The sequence below is a fragment of the Erinaceus europaeus genome, chromosome 4 (assembly GCF_950295315.1).
Source record: "Erinaceus europaeus chromosome 4, mEriEur2.1, whole genome shotgun sequence".
Taxonomy (NCBI): domain Eukaryota; kingdom Metazoa; phylum Chordata; class Mammalia; order Eulipotyphla; family Erinaceidae; genus Erinaceus; species Erinaceus europaeus.
The window spans coordinates 82,311,932-82,333,008 of NC_080165.1; the positions used below are offsets into that span (position 1 = coordinate 82,311,932).

The following is a 21,077-nucleotide window of genomic DNA, read 5'->3' on the forward strand; positions in this document are numbered from 1 at the left end:
AATAGGAAGTATATAAGGGAACACACTTGTAATGTTAACAGCTCCATGACCCTAACAAATTGTGTCTATAAGAATGTCACTAAAAACTAAAATATCAGCTTCATTTAATCCATTTTCAAAAAAAAAAAAATTTTTTTTTACATCAAATGGCACTGTTAAGTACAAGTCATTCATACTTTGTTCTACAAAGTTAACCTTAAGCAAAACAATTTCAGTGATGATAAATGCATTTCATTTATTTAGATGTTTAAGCTCTCGCACTAGATTCTTACAAGCTGGTGAACACGGATAAATTTATCCCACAAAACTAAAACCACACATTCCCAGACAGTATAAATATATGGTTGAACTAACATTAATACACATCACCATTTTATCAATTACAGAGTAAAACAAATGATCAAGTATCCAAATATTAAGTTACACAGCTCAAAAAGTATATAAAATATTAGATATCTGCTTAACTAATTGGCAGAAACCCACTTTTTTTTTTCCTTTTTGCAAGAGGTCGGAAAAAGGGGGGGAAAAATCACATCAAATAAAGCAAGTTGATAAACTTCCAGATAAGTATGGAAAAAAAAATGACCAAGAAGTTCAGAACTTTTATGATTTTTAGCTACAAAAAAGCATCTCTACTTATAAAAAATACTAAATTAAACAGCATATTCTACATGTTCTGCACAAGACAAAGGCAACATTTTGCTAAAAATACTTAATAACCCCCTTCCATTCTTTTTTCAGGCCCTCCCTGTTAAGTCGCACTCCAAAGTGCAAACATAAAATTGACTGTAAGGCTTTTTTTGTCTGGTGACATTAAAGACATGTGCTTCTGTACAATAAAGATTTTCAGAATGGAGGTTCTAACAACACAAGATGAGATATTACATAAAGACACTGAATATAATCATGGTAAGACTTGGTTATTAAAAAAAAAAAAAGGTTGCACAAACTTGATGCATACTGTATATGAATGTGGGAGGTATAAACATAAAGTGAGCAGGCAAATAACTATTCAGGCTCTAATTTTTATGTTTGAAATGACCAAAAGAATAAACCACGTAAGGTCCAGAGTGTTCATAGTTCCTGGGATTTTAATTCTGTATGATACTAAAATATATAAGTATTGTGCTGGGTATTTTGGCACCTAATCTTTCTAAATTCCTTATATACTGATAAGATTCTGGCTTGGAAATAGATTTAGATTTAAAGACATTAACTCAATACCACATGATTTTAGGAAAAGGTCAACTGGTACAAATGATAAGCACATTTTAAATGCTCAACAGCAAAACTCTTTTGTTTTTTTTTTTTTGCTAAATGTCCAAATAGGTTGACTGTAACCCAAATACAGAAGTTGCAATCTGTCAAGCTTATGGTCTGGTAAAACTGCTTTTCAATATTCTCATGGAAGCTTCACTAGACTAATTCACCAAGTCAGTACATTGGCTAATCTGCAGGACAAATAAGGTCCTGTCAAGTTCCATTTCCAAGGCAATGACATCAGGCACCCCAGCTTTATTGAATGCAACAGTTATTTCTATGACCATTGGAGTCCTTAAAGCGCAGCCGCATTTTAGGACGATACTTCTCTAAATACAAAAGTTGCTTGCTGTTAAAAGCTCCACGCCGCTTTCTGGAAAAAAAAATCAAAAGAAATTTCTGGAGTAATTAAAGCAAAATATACATTTACTAATTGAGCTACAGGCACCTGTGGCAATTTATATTTTGATTAACTATAACAACATAGAACTATAGATAATAAAAAGCTAATTTTCAAATCATTCAAGAAGTATTTATAATTTTCAGAATCCAAGAACTAATCATTTATACAAAATATAAAATTTAATAATTTGATTATTAATCAATTCTTGATAGCATCGTTAACTCATTTTTCCTTCTTTAAAAACTATTTTATTTATTTTTTTTAAAATTTCTTTCTTTATTGGGAAATTAATGTTTTACATTCAACAGTAAATACAATAGTTTGTACATCCATAACATTCCCCAGATTCCCATTTAACAATACAACTCCCACTATGTCATTTATCATCCTTCATAGACCTGTATTCTCCCCACCCACCCACCCCAGAGTCTTTTACTTTGGTGCAATACGCCAATTCCATTTCAGGTTCGACTTGTGTTTTCTTTTCTGATCTTGTTTTTCAACTTCTGCTTGAGAGTGAGATCATCCCATTAAAAATTTTATTTTTATTTTACTGGACAGAGAGACATTGAGAGGGAAAGGGAAGAAAGAAGGAAAGAGAGACACCTGCAGCACCTTACTCCATAGCTCTGTGAAGCTTCCCTACTGCAGGTGGGGTGTCCAGGGGCTTGAATATGGGTCCTTGCACATGGTAATGTGCCCAACTCAAGCAGCTATGCCACCACATAGCCACCTTAACTCATTTTCCTTATATGCATTTTACTGTATATTAACCAATTCTATCTCAATAGAAAAATAAAGGGAGTTGGGCAGTAGCGCATCAGGTAAAGCGCACATGGCGCAAAGCGGAAGGACCTGCGTAAGAATTCCAGTTCAGGACCTGAACTCCCCACCTGAAGTGGGGGTCGCTTCACGGGTGGTGAAACAGGCCTGCAGGTGTCTATCTTTCTTTCCCCCCTCTGTCTTCCCCATCTCTCTCTACTTCTCTCTGTCCTATCCAACAACAACATCAATAACAACAACTACAACAATGAAACAAGGGCAAAGGGAATAAATATTTTTTAGAAATTAAAAAAAAGAAAAGTAAATAAGCAACATACGCAACCAAGAATAAAATGCAAGCATACAAACAATATTAGGGCTGAGAATTTAAATTGAACAGCTAAATGAGATGTAAAAAATTTGAGTTCTAAAACAATCTTGAGAAAAAAGAACAGAACCGGAGGCATCACACTCCCAGATCTAAAATTGTATTATAAGCCCATTGTCATCAAAACTGCTTGGTACTGGAACATGAACAGACACACTGACAAGTGGAATAGAACTGAGAGCCAGAAGTAAGCCCCCACACCTATGGACATCTAATCTTTGACACAGGTGCCCAGACTACTAAATGGGGGAAAGCAGAGTCTCTTCAACAAATGGTGTTGGAAAAAATGGGTTGAAACATGCAGAAGAATGAAACTGAACCACTAGATTTCACCAAATACAAAAGTAAATTCCAAGTGGATCAAGGACTTGGATGCTAGACCAGAAACTATCAGATACTTAAGAGGAAAATATTGACAAAACTCTTTTCCGCATAAATTTTGAAGACATCTTCAATAAAACGAATCCAATCACAAAGAAGACTAAGGCAAGCATAAACCTATGGGACTACATCAAATTAGAAAGCTTCTGCACAGCTAAAAAAAACTACTACCCAAACTAAGAGACCTCTCACCGAATGGGAGATCTTTACATGCCATACATCAGACAAGAGGCTAATAACCGTATAAAGAACGTGCAAATCTCAACAAGACAACAAATAACCCCATCCAAAAATGGGGGGAAGACATGGACAGAATATTCACCACAGAAGAGATCCAAAAGGCCAAGAAACACATGAAAAAATGCTCCAAGTTTCTGATTGTCAGAGAAATGCAAATAAAGACAACAATGAGATACCACTTCACTCCTGTGAGACTGTCATACATCAGAAAAGGTAACAGCAGCAAAAGGGTGTGGGGTCAAAGGAACCCTCCTGCACTGCTGGTGGGAATGTAAATTGGTCCAACCTCTGTGGAGAACAGTCTGGAGAATTCTCAGAAGGCTAGAAATGGACCTACCCTATGACCCTGCAATTCCCCTCCTAGGGATATATCCTAAGGAACCCAACACACTCATCCAAAAAGATCTTTGTACACATATGTTCTTGGCAGCAGTTTGTAATACCCAAACCTGGAAGCCACCCAGGTGTCCAACAACAGATGAGTGGCCGAGCAAGTTGTGATACACACACACACACAGACACACACACACACACAGGAATACTACTCAGCTATCAAAAATGGTGACTTCACCCTTTTCAGCTGATCATGGATGGACCTTGAAAAATTCATGTTAAGTGAAGTCAGAAACAGAAGGATGAATATGGGATGATTTCACTCTTAGGCAGAAGTTGAAAAACAACATCAGAAAAGAAAACACAAGTAGAACCTGAACTGGAATTTGAATATTGCACCAAAGTAAATGACTCTGGGGTGGGTGGGTGAGAATACAGATCCAAGAAGGATGACAGAGGACCTAGTGGGGGTTGTATTGTTATATGGAAAACTGGGAAATGTTATGCATGTACAAACTATTGTATTTACTGTTGAATGTAAAACATTAATAATTCCCCAATAAGGAAATTTAAAAATAATAATAAAAAAATTTAGTTCTAGACTTCCTGGTTTAAATACAATTCTAAATTTGAACATAACAGTCAGATATACTGCTGCAAAATATAATTAAGTTCACTGGCAATTGAGGAAATGAAAATTTACCAGATACTCACTGTCTTATGAACTGTACTGCATCTTCATATTTCATTCCACCTTCAATTAGTGCCAGGGCAACAAGCACTGGAGCTCTGATAATGAAGAAGTTTGATATCATTCTTTCAAAACCAAGTAAGAAAAAGTTAACACTCTATAAACAACCCCAATCCAAAATAGTACTATCTATCCCATTTCTGTAGGTTAAATACCTGAAATAAACATTATGCTATTAAGAATTTTGCATTGAAGCCAAACTTATTTATAACCAAAAATAAACTGCTATCAATATTTGGTTGTCTGGAAAAATTAGGAGTTTGGATAAACCTTGATTTAAGAAGGTTTTTTAAGAAATAGAGAAGCATGACATTAGAAGGATTAAAGAAAATTCCCTTACCTCCCAAGGCCTGCAACACAATGAACAGCAATACAACAACCAGGTTCTTCACGAAACTTAATTTTTACAAGACTTAACCAGTCATCAACAATCTGATTAGAGGGTGGTGCACCATCATCAAAAGGCCAATCCTAAATCAAAAGAATTGTTACATATTTTAGATTTAAAATATAATCACCACACAAATTTCTATCTCTTGTATTTTCAGAAATGTCAACATTAACAAATGTTTTATTAAATACGTACAAGAACATGAATGCCTTCTTTCTCCACAAGAGTAGTGTCATAAGTTGCTTCACATACTCTTACTATCGTAGTAACTCCGTATTTCTTAAGTTCCTAGATAAAATGTGTATGAAAGAATAAAGTATTCAGAACCTTATTACTACTCATGTCATTTTAATAATAGTTTTAAGTAACAAAAATAATCATTTTTGACTATACTCAAGTCAATGACACTAACTTCTTAAACTTTTGTTCATTTGTAGTAGTGTAATTTAGAATCATAAACATATCCAAATTCCCAAACATTTTGTGGAAAAAAAATCCACAGCATTGAAAACCACGTCCTAGGAGTCCTAACTCTAGGCCAGACATTTTTTTTTTTTTAAATTTTATCAGTGATTTAATAATGTTTAACAAGAGTGTAGGATAATGGGCACAATTCCTGATAGTTCCCACCATCAGAGCTCCATGTCCCATCCCCTTCAATGGAAGCATCCCTATTCTTTATCCCTCTGAGAGTATGGACCAATATTCTTTATGGGGTGCAGAAGGTGGAAGGTCTGGCTTCTGTAATTGCTTCTTCACTGGATATGGAGCCAGAAATATTTTGCTACTTTCCAGCTATTTGCTCACTCCTATAGATAGTGCAGAGCTTTGCCATATGTACCACCCAGGTTTGAACCCTGCCACCACCATTTTAAAAGAAGCTTAGTTAGAGCTTTTGCAGGCTTGCCTGTGAGCCCTCTCTCTGGCTTTATCAGGAAAAGTCAGCCTAGAGGGCTGGGGAGAAAGTATAATGGTTATGTAAAACTACACCATGTTGGATCATAAGTAACCCACCTGCCAGAGTGATGATCAGGTTCCCTTTGTCCCTCTCTGATGCTAATTAAAAAAAAAGTAAACTAACTTATCACTAATCTAGATAGTGATATTTCATTTCTCAGAACTACAAGTCATGTCATTTCAAAATTTCCAAAGTTATAGTTTGTAGAAGAGCACTACTAGTGGCCCTGGAATTGATCACACAGTGATACTCTAGTTACCTCCCTCAACTCCACTGTTGCTAATAAATATTTAAAACGTGCACTATTAATAAACTGTAATCAGTTTAAGACAATAAAATCATATCAACCTTACCTCTATAAATTTATTTAAGGTTGCATTGGTTGGATTGTGTGTAATAAGAAATCTCATGTTCTTGTACGTAACTTCCACAGGAGCTGGGCGGTTCATTCGAGCCATGTTAATTTAGTTAAAAAGCATTCAACAGGGTTATGAAAGAATGTAAAAAACTGAATACAGAAATGATGCAAAGAAACGGAGTCTACTTCAATATACTCCACTTGAAATTCTCAGTGCTTTGAGTAATGGAGTTGGAAGTAATGGGAAATGAAATGAACCTCCTAAGCAGCAGCAGCAGCAGCAGCAGCAGCAATTCTTTCAATTCAGTAATACTGAGGCAATAGAAAGGAAGTGCACTGAGGTTTACCCCATCCAGGTCAGAACTCTTGTAAAATGGCTCTGTGGATTTCAATTTAACACTTCTGTGTTCAGGTTAACCACTCTTATGGGGGCTTCTTGGTGGAGCAGTAATGAATTCTACAGTTCACTTGTCTGCATAGAGGTCGTGCTGTGCCTGGCAGTAATCTCCACTGCCCTTCAGAAACTCCATAAATGTGTGACCAAGAACACCACAGAACTGCTGTTTAAAAGAAAAAGAGAGAAAGAGGAAAAAAAGTTGTTTTCTAATTTAAAAAAATAAAAATAGCTTAAAGGTACAATTCAAATTTGGGCCCAAGTCACTTTTTCCAATTTTTACTCCACACACACACACTAAATCAAGTACAAGAACTAAAATATATGCAGATTATACTTGGTCATCTTATCTACATTCTTTAAATTCTACCAGTTACCTGTGGTTTAAATACATTGATTGATATGAACCATAAATACAACATTTTATATTAATTTTATTGTAGTGAGAGAGATTATGAGAGCAGTGCTCAGCTCTGGCTAATGGTGATGCTGGGACTGAAACTGGGTCTCATGCATGAAAACTGTTTGCACAACCATTATGTTATCTTCCCAGCCCTTTCTATAGTAATGTTAATTCAACAACCTATTATTATTCTCTTTTAACAGGTTCTCCTTAACTTTGTCTCTGGGAGTTAATCCACTTATTATGTCAAGGATGTCTCTTTATTGCTGCCAGGAAGGTGGCTCAGGAAAGATGTAGGACTTCCCATGTGTTCTGTGCTGGCACTGCATGTGGGAATGAAAACTCTGGTCCTCTCAAAAAAAAAAATGCATATTAATCATCAGTTTCCATTCATAACTGTCAATAAGAATATATGCTGTAGACCATTGACAACCCAATAAAAATATATTTGTATTTTAATTCAAAAGTGTTTACGTAAAACATTTAGATAAAAGTTTATCTAAGACTGAATTCTCAAAAACACGACCACCAGTGTTTATATATTCCCACATTCCAAGAAATATATAAACTTATTGGTGGTCATGCGATAGTTTCCAGAGCTTTGCTAAATTTTGAAGAATAGCTTGTGTGGAAATCTAGCAGGTCATAGAAAACATGGAGTTAACCTAGTGGTTTTTCATCAAAACAAAGTAACTAGGTAAGAGGTCTGGCCTGACTCTTTCTCTTCCCATTCCTCTTCCATCCAGAGAGAAATAGTGGGAAGTGAACCATTCTGGCTATGTTATTCCAAGGATCAAACATAGAACCTTAAAAAAAAGTTCAGCCTCTAAACACTGCTGTACTTCCTGGGCTGTTCAGGTTATTTCTTCCTGAAATGTTATTCCATATGGAAGATAACTCTCATTATTTCAAATATTTCAAAGGAGTCTTCAGAGGTAGTTACTTTATCTTCTTGCTAGCTTGGTTAAAAAATTAGTGACATGGACTGGGTGGTGGTGGTGGTGGAAATCACAGCAGTTTATGCAACAGGTCTTTTTGTCTTGAGTTTTAGAGGCTCTAGGTTCAATCCCTGGCATCATAAGCCAGAGCTGAGCAGTGTTTTGGTTAGAATAAAACCACAGACTAAATTACCAGTTAAAGACTTCAATTTTTCAACCGATGATTTTACTTTATGTCCCAAATATTACCTCCATAGAATAAGAAGTATACAACTATTTTTTTTTTTTTTTAATGAAGCAGTGAATCCAAGAAGTTATATGTAAGATTAGGGAGATAGGCCAATGTTAGACTAACATTCAATCTTGTGGCACCACCATGACAGAGTTTAGTGCTCTGGTATCTCTCCCATAAAATTAATTTTTTAAAGTCATTTATCAATTGTAAAAGGAAAAGACACCTCAGTATTCTGATTCCCAGGTACCAAAATATTATCTCACCCCACTATTTCCATATTTAATAGCTAAAATCTATCCGACAGCTGGGCTTGGTCATATCATGTAAGCAGTTTTCTTCAGGAAGCCTAAAGAGGAATAAACAAACAACTCCAACAGTTAACTGGTTATTTTAAACTAGCGGAGCCACCTAGTGGCTATGCGTGTTTGGAAGCGGTGGTGGGGCGAGAAAGCAACTATTATCAGTGACTGTAACTAATAACTATCATCCTTCTGTTGAGCCTCAGACATTCTCCAATTTCCTGGTTTCAGAAAAAAAAAATAGTAAAGGCTGGCAGGTCGGAAATACTGTAACAGTTGGATATAATCACAATAACATACAAGGGAGAGAAAAGACTAATTTCTATGAGAAACATAAGTCACTGTGGCATGTTGAAGAATCAAAGCAATTACACTGTAAAAACCACTCGGTCAGTGAGAAGAGCTTGTTCCACATCTTATGCACATCTAATCTACTGACAAAAAGTATCTAGAATAAAGCCTCTGTTAAAATGCTTACTCTTGGGAATCATCTAGCTTTCTGGTTTCTCACTATATCACTGTTATCAAATAAAATTTCATATAAAGAGTAACGGGGGGGGGGAGTATAGCAGGAAACATAGGCTCAGTCCGGAGCCCAAGCTGATCGATGGCTCCAACAACCGTGCAAGTAAGTTAGCATGCTTGGAATGACAGAAGATGAGCCCCAGAATCCCGGCTCTGGTTTGGCCACTGTCGCCACAAGCTAACAAGGAGACGAGAAGAGCACAGGACACACCGCGGGTGTGAGGTACAGTTCCTCACAGCCCCCGATTACAGGACGCCACGCAGGGCCGTTTCCAAGCCTGGCGCAGGGGGCCGGGAACTCTATCGGCCAAGGTGCATCGGCAGCGACGGCAGTTTCCAAGGCCTTCAGTCTGAGGCCATTTTTCGACCAGAACAGTGAGTCTAGCTAGTCAGTCGACTAGCCCCTGTGAAAGGACAAGACTCGACTTGCTTCCATTATCCTGAGGCCGAACAAGTGGGGCGTTAAATCCGGCACAGCTCGAATTACCAGGTGGAGACGGGAGCCGGGCGGGGCGGAAAGCCCATCTCCTCACCTAGCAGGACCCAACATCAGCTCGGCGGCGAGGCAGCAGCTCCCGGAAAGCCCCAGACGCCTGAGCGAGCGGCGCACGCGGTGGGGGCCCGCCCGCGGCGCCTCGGGTCCGCGGCGCAATCACGGGTTCGCCCCGCGCCTTCAGTCAGGCGCTGACACCGAGGCCATTTTGTCTGAGGCGTCGGTCCGGGCCGCAGAGCACAGGGGAGGCTGGAGCGGGTTGCGGTCCCGCGCCGGCGCCCGAGCTCTCGGAGCCCCGGGCCGAGACCGTTAGCAGGCCGTCCGGGCCGCCCCGCCTACCCCACGCCGGCCCCGGTCTGGTGGCGACCCCGCCGCGCCCGCCCGTATCCAGCTCCGCAGTGACACGCGCAGCCCTCGCCCCACCCCGGGCCACGTCTCCCGCTCCCGGGCGGGCCGCTGTCTCCTGGCCAAACAAAGGGGCCTCGGGACGCCGCGGAGCCCGCCCGGCGCTGACCGGAGGACCGAGGGCGGAGGCAGCGGTCACAAAGCAGCTTTTGTGCCGCCCCGCCCGGCCCGCCGCGGTAGCCGAAACCGCCCCCTCTCGCTGCGCAGGCCCCGTCGCCCCGGCCCCGCCGACCCAGGCTCCCCAGCGCTGGGAAGCCGGCGCCTCCGGCGGTCAACCGCCACCCCGCAGGCCCCCGAGGTCGCCTCCCCGCAGCCGGCCGCCGCCGGCCCAACGCAGGCCGGGCGGCAGCGGACGGACACGGTGCTTCGAACAAAGGCGTGGATGGGGTGGGATGGGATGGGGGGGGGGCGGTTGCGGAGCCCAGTCTGGGAGGCGGCGGAACGACGGACACTCACAGGAATATGTTTACTCATTGAAGATTGTGGCTTAATCATACAGCCGGTCCAGAGGCGGCGGCGACACAGGCGGCGGCGGTGGCGGCGGCTGCAGGGCAGAGGGCGGTGGTGGTCGTCGCGGGGCGGCGGCGGCGGCGTTAGAGGCGGCAGCGGGGGCACCAAACTCTACCATGCAGTGAGCGGCTCCGAAGAGAGCGCGTCGCCGAGCCGGCCCGCAGCGAACAGAGCCAATACCCGCGCGGAGGCGCCTTTGCGTCACAAGCCCTCCTCTTTATAGCCGGCGCGACGTGTGAAGCCGCGGACACCAATCGGGGCCCGGAACTCCGGGTCGGGCGCAGACGAGCGGAGGCGAAGGCCCGCCCCTTGCTGACGTCACACGTGGCGGCTGCCACCGGTGTGAACCGGTTGATGAATGGCGAAGCGTCGGGGTTAGAGTATCTTGGGCAGGAGGGGAGGGGAGGGGAGGGGAGGGGCTGGAAGTGAGTGGGAGGTGAAGATGATAAGGGGTGGGCGAGAGGTGGGAGCTGGAGTTGGTTTCCGAGCTGTGAAGCCCAAGTCTTCAAGCCTCAAGCTCTGGTGTTCTAATCAATAAAACCACAGAGTAGGGCGCACAGGTCACACTGGGGGAAGGCTTGACATTTGTCACGAACTTAAAAAAAATCCCGAGTACTGCTGGCTTCAACCTCGAGTCCTACCGGAGTCATCGCTGCCAGCGGTTTACCTTGGCACCTGCACCCCTACCATCTCCGTCATCAGATAATAACCGAGGTCGCAGGACCGCTCTGCCCGGTGGTTGTTCAACCAACACCTCGGTGCCACGGCCCCGCTCAGAGGAGGTGAATGAATACTAGTCGCCCTGGGCGGGCGGGCGCATGTAAGCAGGGAGAACTGTCTCCTCAGACTCGGCCAGTGGAAGACTCGCTGTCTCCAGGGCTGTGGAGGAAGCCCGTGGTCCCGACAGCATTTTTTGGGGGTGGGTGGGTTGGGTTGGAGGGGGGGGGTCCACGCCTCAGTACTACAGACCGGAGCTGCTGCAGTTGGCTCGGTTGTGGCATTTCGAAATCACAGGCATCCTTTGTACTGCTCGCGGCTGGCTCACTTGATATGTTGTCACATAATGAAAGGTTAGGCACTGCTAAAAGGAAGGGTTTTTTTTTTTTTTTTTTTTTTTGAGACTTCAGTTTTTTGAAGGACTGAAGCAATTCTGCATTAAAAAAAGGAGACTTTTTGTTCTGTTTCTGTGCTGCTGTTCAGCTGTCTTGGGGATTTGGGCCTTTAAGAAGTGAAAAACCTCTCACAGTTCTGTGTTATACAAGAGCGACTGGTTGCTTACAGTCTGAAAACAGTTTCTTTGCTTTGTAAAAGGAGTAAGCAAGGCTTTTACCTGTTTTGGAGAACTCGGCTTCCCACTAACTCTGAGGCCTTTTGTTTACCGTTCTCAGTGAGCAACAGATTAGAGAGGAGTTCAGGCATCGGATTGTGTTCTCAGTGTACTATACAACATTTTAGGATTTGTGAAAATTTCTCTTTGAAGATTATGCTTGCTGAGTTGGGGGAGACAGCATAGTGACTATACAAAAAGACTTTAGTGCTGAGACACCAAAGGTCCCAGGTTCAATCCTCAGCAAAAACCGTTGAACTCAACAGTGCTCTCATTTTTAATAAAAAAAAAAAGAAAGAAAGAAAAAACCCCTCAAATCCATGTTGGTAGGAAGAATGCAACTATGTTGTCTCATTGATAAAAGAAAGAATGTACTTAATTTCTCTCCCCTTCTTTTTTTTTTTTACCAGAGCACTGCTCCACTCTGGTTGAAGGTAGTTCAGGAGACTCAGGTAACTTGGGCACGAAAATCTTTTTGCATAATTGTTATGCTATCACCCTAACCCTACAACCATGGATTTTCATAATATTGCTCCCCTACCCCCAAATGATAGAGACTGAGAGACAGAGAAAGAGTAAAAGAGACAGTGTCAAAACTTCCTTTAAAATTCCTTCAATGAGGTGGGAGCCAGGTTTGAAGCTGGGTGCTGTGCATGGCAGAACAGTGCACTCTACAAGTGACCTATTTTATTGGCCCTAGAATATTGCTTTTTTGATGGGTGAGGGGGTAATGGTAGGGATTTCTAATTATAAGACTGTGCTTGCATATTTACATATGGACCCAAGGTCATTGTGGGATGCAGAAGGTGGAAGGTCTGGCTTCAGTAATTGCTTCCCTACTGAACATGGGCGTTGACTGGGTTGACTGGTCAATCCATACTCCCAGCCTGCCTCTCTCTTTTCCTAGTAGGGTGGGGCTCTGGGGAAGCAGAGCTCCAGGACACATTGATGGGGTTGTCTGTCCAGGGAAGTCTGGTTGGCATCATACTAACATCTGGAATCTGGTGGCTGAAAAGAGAGTTAACATACAAAGCCAAACAAATTGTTGAACAATCGTGTACCTAAAGGCTGGAATAGTGCAGATCAAGTGTTGGAGGTCCTCCATTTTGTAGATAGCTAGTAAGAATATTTTAGTTATATTTCAAAGGAACTGTAGCTATACTAGTTTATTTTGTTTCTTCTGAGCCTGAAATCTGATATGCAGATGGATCCAAGTTATTGTCTGGGGAGGTGATGTCATGGCTGGAAAAGGGACAGAAAGCTGGATCACAGAAGAGAGTAGCTCCCTAATATGGGAAAGGGGTATAAATATTGTTGTCTGTAAACCTCATTGATTTGATTTGGTATGGAGCCCATATTCAGTTTAGGAGCCTATGTATCCCTGTATCCCTGTAAATCTGAGCTCACATTCTGTGGTCATGACTAGGAACATTCCAGACTGCCCCAATATAGACTCATATTCCTCAGGTGTGGCATAGAGTATGTTGTCCATCTTCCCTTTGAAGGATGGGGAACATTCTCTACCTTTGTTGATCAAGTTGAGAGCAAAGTACTATGGGGGGGCCCACAAAAGGGTCTTTTTTGTTGTTCCTGATAGAGATGATCTGTAACAATGGAGAGAGGGATTTATTTGAGGTCTAGGCCAATCAGGTCTGTTTGGGAATCTCAAGACTCCCTGAATAGGGCCCCAGCTGGTGGAATGGCCTGATAGTGACTTAAAGACTCATCGTTAAAGTATGCCAGTCTCTTGCCCTTATTCAGCTTTTGCAGTCCTTGTTTTGCTAAGATTAGCTTTGGAGTGAGGGAGAGAACTGTAATAGGAAGTAGGTGAGGAGGGTATCTAAGTCTAATTAGATACTATTTCATTAGGAACTTTATATTGACTGACTTCATACTATTGTGTACTTTTGCTTTCAGGTATATATTTTGCCCTAATTTATGGATATATATGAACATATGCTCTATCTCATGGGACCTGGCCTATATCTAGGTTTTGGGACTTCGTTAGGAACTGAATTGCCTGGAATGGAATTAGAGAATACTATGAAAGGAAAGGTCTCACCCAAGTAATGAGGGTGAAGTGTTAACATTCCACACCTGAAGTCTCTGGACACAGTCTGAAGTGAAGCATGCTGAGGTACTTGTTGTGTTGATTAGGTTGGGATCAGCAGTTGCAATATTATTTGGTATGGATTGAGAGAAGCATGCAGGAAAGTGTGCTTCTCCCTAAGTTTCCAGGACTGGGGGAAATATAGGCTCTATAGTAGAAATGTGAGATTCCTGCTGTCAGGGTTCAAGAAGATAATAGATAGTTATTGTTATAATCACATTATTTGGTAATTGGGTTAACTTTGAAAAATCCCTTTGTTAGGATTTGCTGTATAATACCCAACATCACCATAATTTATGTCCTTTGACATTATTTATATATAGCTGTGCCACTGGTTGCTTCTGTTCTCCCTGGTCTAGCCTTTTGAGAGAGTCAACATATCAAAGACTCAGCCTATGTATTAAAAAGACTCAGTCTGTGCTTTAAAAAGTTCAAGACATACAATCAATTTTCCCCCTCATATTAATTAAATAGTGATTTATATGACTACAAATTAATACGAGTGTACATAAACACCATTCTCACCTCCAAAAGACTGTGTTTCATCCCACCCCCCACCCCTGTCGCCCCAGGAAGCCAAATATCCACCCTTACCCTCACGAACCAGGGTTTTTACTTTGGTGCCCTATGCCAGATTTAGTCAAATCCTGCTTTTAGTTTCCCTTTCTGTCCTTCTTTCCCAACTTCTGTTGATGAGTGGGATCATCCCACACATCTTTATCTTTCTGCCTTAGCTCACTTAACATAATTCCTTCTAGCTCCTTCCAAGATGGGTCAGAGAAAGTGGGTTCATTGTTCTTAGTAGCTGTACAGTGTTCCATTGTGTATATAGACCACAGCTTTCTCAGCCACTCATCTGTTGTTAGGCACCTGGGTTGCTTCCAGGTTTTAGCTATTATGAATTGTGTTGCTATGAACATAGGTGTACAAATATCTTTTTGGTTGGGTGTTATGGAATCCTTGGGGTATATCCCCAAGAGAGGAATTACTGGGTCATATGGAAGGTCCATGGAAGGTCTTGTGAGAGTTCTCCAGACTGCTCTCTATAGTGGATGGACCAATTTACATTCCTACCAGCAGTGCAGAAGGGTTCCTTTGTCCCCATAGCCTCTCCAGTATTTCTTGCTGCTGTCCTTGATGTATGCCATTCTCACAGGGGTGAGGTGGTATCTCAGTGTTGTCTTTATTTGCATTTCTCTGACAATCAGCGACCTGGAACAATTCTTCATGTGTTTGTTAACCTTTTGTATCTCTTCTGTAGTGAATGTTCTGTTCATATCCTCTGCCCATTTTTGGATGGGGTCATTGGCTTTTTTGTTGCTAAGTTTGCTGAGCTCTTTGTATATTTTGGTGATTAGTCTCTTGTCTGATGTATGGCATGTGAAGATCTTCTCCCATTCTGTGAAGGGTCTCCTTGTTTGTGTGATAGTTTCTTTGGCTGTGCAGAAGCTTTTCAATTTGATGTAGTCCCATTGATTTGTTTCTGCTTTAGTCTTTCTTGCAATTGGGTTTTTCTTTTTCTGGGGTGAAGTCAGTATTTATTTATTTTAATTTCTTTATTGGGGAATTAATGTTTTACATTGAACAGTAAATACAATAGTTTGTACCTGCAATTGGGTCTGTATCATCAAAGATGTCCTTGAGGTTTAGGTTAGAAAGTGTTCCACCAATGTTTTCCTCTAAGTATTTGATAGTTTCTGGTCTAACATCCATGTCCTTGGTCCATTTGGAGTTGATTTTTATTTCCAGTGATATAAGGTGGTGCAGTTTTATTCTTCTGCATGTTTCAACCCAGTTTTCCCAGCACCATTTATTGAAGAGAGCCTCCTTCTTCCATTAAATACTTTGGGCCCCCTTATCAAAGATTAGATGTCCATAGGTGTGGGGGTTTAGTTCTGGGCTTTCAATTCTGTTCCACTGGTCTGTGTGCCTATTTTTGTTTCAGTACCAGGCTGTTTTGATTACGATGAGCTTAAAATATAGTTTGAGATCTGGGAGTGTGATGCCTCCATTTCTTTTCTCTTTTTTTTTTTAACACTTTTTTTTATTGGGGAATTAATGTTTTATATTCAACAGTAAGTACAATAGTTTGTACATGCATAACATTCCCCAGTTTCCCATATAACAATACAACCCCCACTAGGTCCTCTGAATCCTTCTTGGAATGCTTCCTTATCCGTTCCTTTTTCTCGAGATTGTTTTGGTAATTCTGGGTGTTTTCTGGTTCCAGATAAATGATTAGAGTTTATGTTCCATTCTCTTAAGGAAGCGTGGTGGAACTTTGATGGGTATTGCATTAAATTTTATATGGCTCTGGGGAGAATATTCATTTTGATGATATTAATTCTTCCAATCCATGAGCACGGGATGTCTTCCCATTTCTTGGTATCAGTTTCTATTTCCTTGAACAATGACTCATAGTTTTCAGTACACAAGTCTTTCACTTCTTTGGTCAGCTTTATTCCTAGGTATTTTATTGATTTTGCTGTGACAGTGAACGGGAGTGATTTCTGGATATCTTCTTTTTCAGATTTAGTGTTTGCATAAAGAAATGCCACTGATTTTGGAGCCTGACACCTTTCTATATTGCCTAATTCTTTCTAGTAGCTTTCTGCTGGATTCGTTAGTGTTTTCTATGTATACTATCATATCATCTGCAAATAGTGAGAGCTTGACTTCTTCCCTTCCAATCTGTATTCCTTTGATTTCTTTCTCTTGCCTGACTGCTATGACAAGAACTTCCAATATTATGTTGAAGAGTAATGGTGACAGTGGACAGCCCTGTCTAGTCCCCAATCTGAGGGGGAATGCTTTCAGCTTCTGTCCATTGAGTATGATGTTGGCTGTAGGATTGCTATATATGGACTCCATTATCTTGAAGAATTTCCCATTTATTCCCATTTTTTGTAGTGTTTTGAGCATAAATGGGTGTTTGGATTTTGTCAAAGGCTTTCTCTGCATCTATTGAGATAATCATGTGGTTTTTGGTTTTGCTTTTATTGATGTGGTGAATGACATTGATTGACTTATGGATGTTGAACCAGTCTTGCATTCCTGGGATAAATCCCCCTTGGTCATGATGAACAACCTTTTTGATATACTGCTGTATCCAGTTGGCCAGGATCTTGTTTAATATTTTGGCATCTATGTTCATCAGAGACATTGGTCTGTCGTTTTCCTTTTTCGTTGTGTCCCTATCTGCTTTTGGTATCAGGGTGATGTTGGCTTCATAGCAAGTGGAAGGGAGTGTTCCTGTTTCTTTGATCTTGTGGAAGAGCTTTAGAAGTATAGGTATTAGCTGTTTCCTGAAAATGTTGTAGAATTTGTTTGTGAAGCCATCAGGTTCAAGACTTTTGTTGGGAAGATTCTTAATAACTGTCTTGATTTTTTGTCTGTGATTGGTGCATTTAGGTTTTGTAGTTCATCTTGGTTCAGTTTTGGAAGGGTATATGTTTCCAGGAATTTTTCCGTTTCTTCCAGATTCTCTAGCTTGGTAGTGTATAGTTCTTCGTAGAAGTTTCACATGATTTTCTGGATTTCTGTGGTGTCAGTTGTAATATCTCCTGTATTGTTTACAATTCTATTTATTTGAGTCTTCCCCCCCTTTTTTAAGTGAGTCTGGCTAGGGGTTTGTCAATCTTGTTTAATTTTTCAAAGAACCAACTTTTGGCTTCATTGATCTTTTGTATGGTTCTCTTATTTTTGATGTTTATTTCTGCTGTAATTTTAGTTATTTCTGTCCTTCTGGTTGCATTAGGGTCCCTTTGTTCTTCTTCCTCTAAGTCCTTAAGGCATGCAGTAAGGTTGTTTATTTGAGCTTTTTCTTGTTCTCTAATATGTGATTGTAATCTCATATGTAAACTCATACTGTTACATACTCATACCTCTCAATACTGTTTTAGCTATGTCCCAAATAGTTTGATAGCTTGTGTCTTCATTTTCATTTGTTTTCAGGAATATTTGAATTTCTTGCTTGAGTACCTCTCTGACCCAGCGGTTCTTAAGCGGTAGGTTGTAAATTTGATGGGATATGATATAAATCCTGCAAATTGTTAGTGAACTAGTTTTCTTGTAGAAATTATGATGCAAGTTGTGAACCTCGTGACCCACAGATCCTGTAATTACCACTAACAGTGCCTGTATAGCCAGTCAGCTATATTTTTCAGACTCTAAAATCTGAACTCAAACTCACAAATGAACTAGTCTCAAACTTCCAGGGGTCTTAGGCTCTCAGATGAGGTACCAACTTCATTGCTCTGCTTTGAAAAAGAAATAGTTCATGGATGAAAGAGTAAAGAAAGCTTTTTGCTTTTGAGAGAATAGATACACTTCACATGAAACATAAAATGGTCTTGATAATCAGCTCACTAAATTATTTGAGGTGTCATTGACCTGTCACTCCTGTGTCACTGTGGTATTGGAAATATCTACTCTACTCAGTCCAATTAATTATTTATTTAGCTATTTCTGTTGTTTTCTAGGTCACTGCTCAACTCTCCCTTAGGGTAGTTTGGGATAGTGACCCTGGGAGCCTCTGACATGAGTGGTTTTTTGCATAACACTATGCTGTCCCCCCCCCCCCACCTACAGTAGTTTTTAGACAGTCATTAGCCAACATTGGTCAGGAAACAACTCTAGTTTCAAAACTCACAGTTACAGACTTGCTATTCTAAATCATACTTATTAGCAGAGTGTTTCCAGATTCACTTAGTAGTTTTTCAGCTAGTGATCCAGACAACCACAGTAAAAAAACAAACAAACAAACAAAAACACCAATGTTTACTCAAAGCTATAGAAGAAACCCAAAGATGAAAAACTTCTCCAGTTAAGCAGCTAGATACTCAGTTTTGCTGACAGTGACAACTGTCCCACTGGGACTGCCCATGTCTCTTTTCAAAGCATCTCACTCATTCCACTCTGAAGAAAGTTCTTGGTGCAGCACTCCAATTTCTACTTTATGGATGTGAAATGTCCAGAAAATTCAATAGGAAGTTATAATGCTCGACAAAACATACGTGCTTAAGTTTATTTTTGGTTGAAAGGAATTTTGGTGGGCATATTCAAAATGCAGAAACCAGCAGAGATGTTCAAGACCACAAAAAAATTATGAAAAAATTGACTTGGAAGGTGGCATGGTGAATAAAGTGTTGGACTCTTAAGGGGAGCCCAAAGTTCAATTGTTGGCATCGCCTATGCTAGAATCATGATGCTCTGGTCCTCTCCCACTTATAAATAAGCAAACAAATGTAAAAAAAATGTGAGGAAGGTACTTATGGGACATGAAACTCTTCAAAAGACAACAAATTAGCAAATCTAGATTGAAAAACAGAAATCCTTACAAGGACTACAATCCTCCTAGCAAAACAGTGCTTCTAACTATACCCATTTTATGAAAAGAAATGGAGAATTTCATCTCATTTAATTTCCTTAGATTTATTAAGATAAGAAGGGTTTTGAAGCTATGAAAATATCATATGTAAGAATTTAACAAGATAAGGCCTGGGGAGATAGCACAATGTTTATGAAAAAAGACTTTCATGCCTGAGGTTCCAGAGTTAGGTCCAATCCCCCAACCACCATAAGCAAGAATTCAATAATATTCTGGTTAAAATGATGATGATCATGATGATGATAATAATAATAATAGAAAATTACCACTGCAGTGATCGAAAGATGAAGTGAGATAATATCAGCACAGAAAAGCAACACTGCTACCAGGTTACAAGGTGTAATAGGGTGCTAAGTATATTTGAGAGTCAATAATCCAGCATGTGTCTGGATACTAGTGCAAAGGGATATTGTAAGAAAATTTCTCATACTTAATAATTGCACACCTGGTTAAGTGCTCATATTACAGTGTACAAGAACCCAGGTTCAAGCCCCTGTAGCCCCACCTGCAGGGGGAAGCTTCAAGAGTGGTGAAGTAGGGCTGAAAGTGTCTCTCTGTCTCTTTCCCTCTCTGTTTCCCACACTCCTCTCAATTTCTCTCTGTCTCTATCCAATAATAAAAATATTAAAAAAAAAAAAAGAATTGCCCTTCAGGTATTATCATTCAGGTTTTTCCACTCTGTATTTGTTGATTCTTGCAGTGTTTTCTGTCTCATAAGCACCTTCACTCAGGAATGTATGAATAACTCCTGTCAACACTATATGAAATTATTTTCCTTTTGATGCTTTTTTTTTTTTTGTCTCCAGGGTTATCTGCTCCTGGAGGCTAATTTTCCCTTTTGTTGCCCTAGTTGTTTATCATTATTATTTTGTTATTGTCATTGTTGTTGGATAGGACAGAGAGAAATCAAGAAAGGAGGGAAGATAAAGAGGGGAAGAGAAAGGTACCTGCAGACCTGCTTCACTGGTTATGAAGCAACTCCCCTGCAGGTGGGGAGCTGGGGGCTTGAACTGGGATCCTTAAATTGGTCTTTGCGCTTCACACCTTCTGCACTTAATCTGCTGTGCTACCACCCAGCTTCCCAATTTGTCTTGGCTTGTCAAAATAACTTACCTGGCATGTTGCTGCTTTGATATGTATGCCACCCAAGTTCAAACCCGGCTTCCACTGCTTTGATGTTTTAATGTTCTCTCTCTCTCCCTCTCTCTCTCTGTCTCTCTCTCAACAGTGAGCCTGGAGATAAAAAGTCCTGGCAACATCAAAACCTATATATTGGATTGTCAGATAAATCATGACTTATTTTTCTATGCAAAAATGCATCATGACCTTTCTAAAAACCCAGGATTGTATAAATCCTGTATCTAAAAATCAATCCCGAATGACAGGAATGGACGAAATAATAGATCATTACTGAACTACAGTACTGGTGAGCTGCCTAAGAAATTTTAAAGAATTCTGATGGGCTATTTGGATGACATGCAGTGCAGTGAACTACAGGAATACCAAAGGAAACCACAAGACAGAACTACAACGACTTCAGGAACCCACAAAATCACTGAATCTGGAGCAGCAGCGGGGAGGCCCTGTGCTGACACCAGGGGACAGAGAACTAATGAGAAAACTCAGGAAGGAGAAGATTTATACTTTTATGGTCTAGTGGTGGGGCTGTGAATGTCTCTTTACATAAGCACTGGATTATCTCTGCCCCACCCTGCTTTATCTCTTGGTCAGAAGTCAGTGATTAAGCTAAGAAGCCTACTTATAGTCTAAAAGCCCTCAGGCTCTCATAGCCACAGGGAAGAAAAAAACAAAAGAGGCTTTTAA

The 21,077-nt window shown here is 40.7% G+C and overlaps 2 protein-coding genes across 2 annotated transcripts; both read right to left on the bottom strand.

Annotated features, from left to right (window-relative positions):
• Positions 1-215: 215 nt before the first annotated feature.
• PTP4A1 (protein tyrosine phosphatase 4A1) lies at positions 216-6,358 on the bottom strand. Its single transcript, XM_016194817.2, has 5 exons — positions 6,221-6,358; positions 5,105-5,197; positions 4,859-4,989; positions 4,482-4,556; positions 216-1,633 (listed from the first exon to the last, which is right to left on the bottom strand). Exons 1-5 carry the CDS (start codon positions 6,323-6,325, stop codon positions 1,516-1,518), a joined length of 522 nt encoding a protein of 173 aa, XP_016050303.1. The 5' UTR covers positions 6,326-6,358; the 3' UTR covers positions 216-1,515.
• A 287-nt stretch (positions 6,359-6,645) lies between these two features.
• Positions 6,646-10,503, bottom strand: LOC132538106 (uncharacterized). The gene is made up of 2 exons (XM_060189996.1): positions 10,374-10,503; positions 6,646-6,785 (listed from the first exon to the last, which is right to left on the bottom strand). Exons 1-2 carry the CDS (start codon positions 10,410-10,412, stop codon positions 6,690-6,692), a joined length of 135 nt encoding a protein of 44 aa, XP_060045979.1. The 5' UTR covers positions 10,413-10,503; the 3' UTR covers positions 6,646-6,689.
• Positions 10,504-21,077: the final 10,574 nt, after the last annotated feature.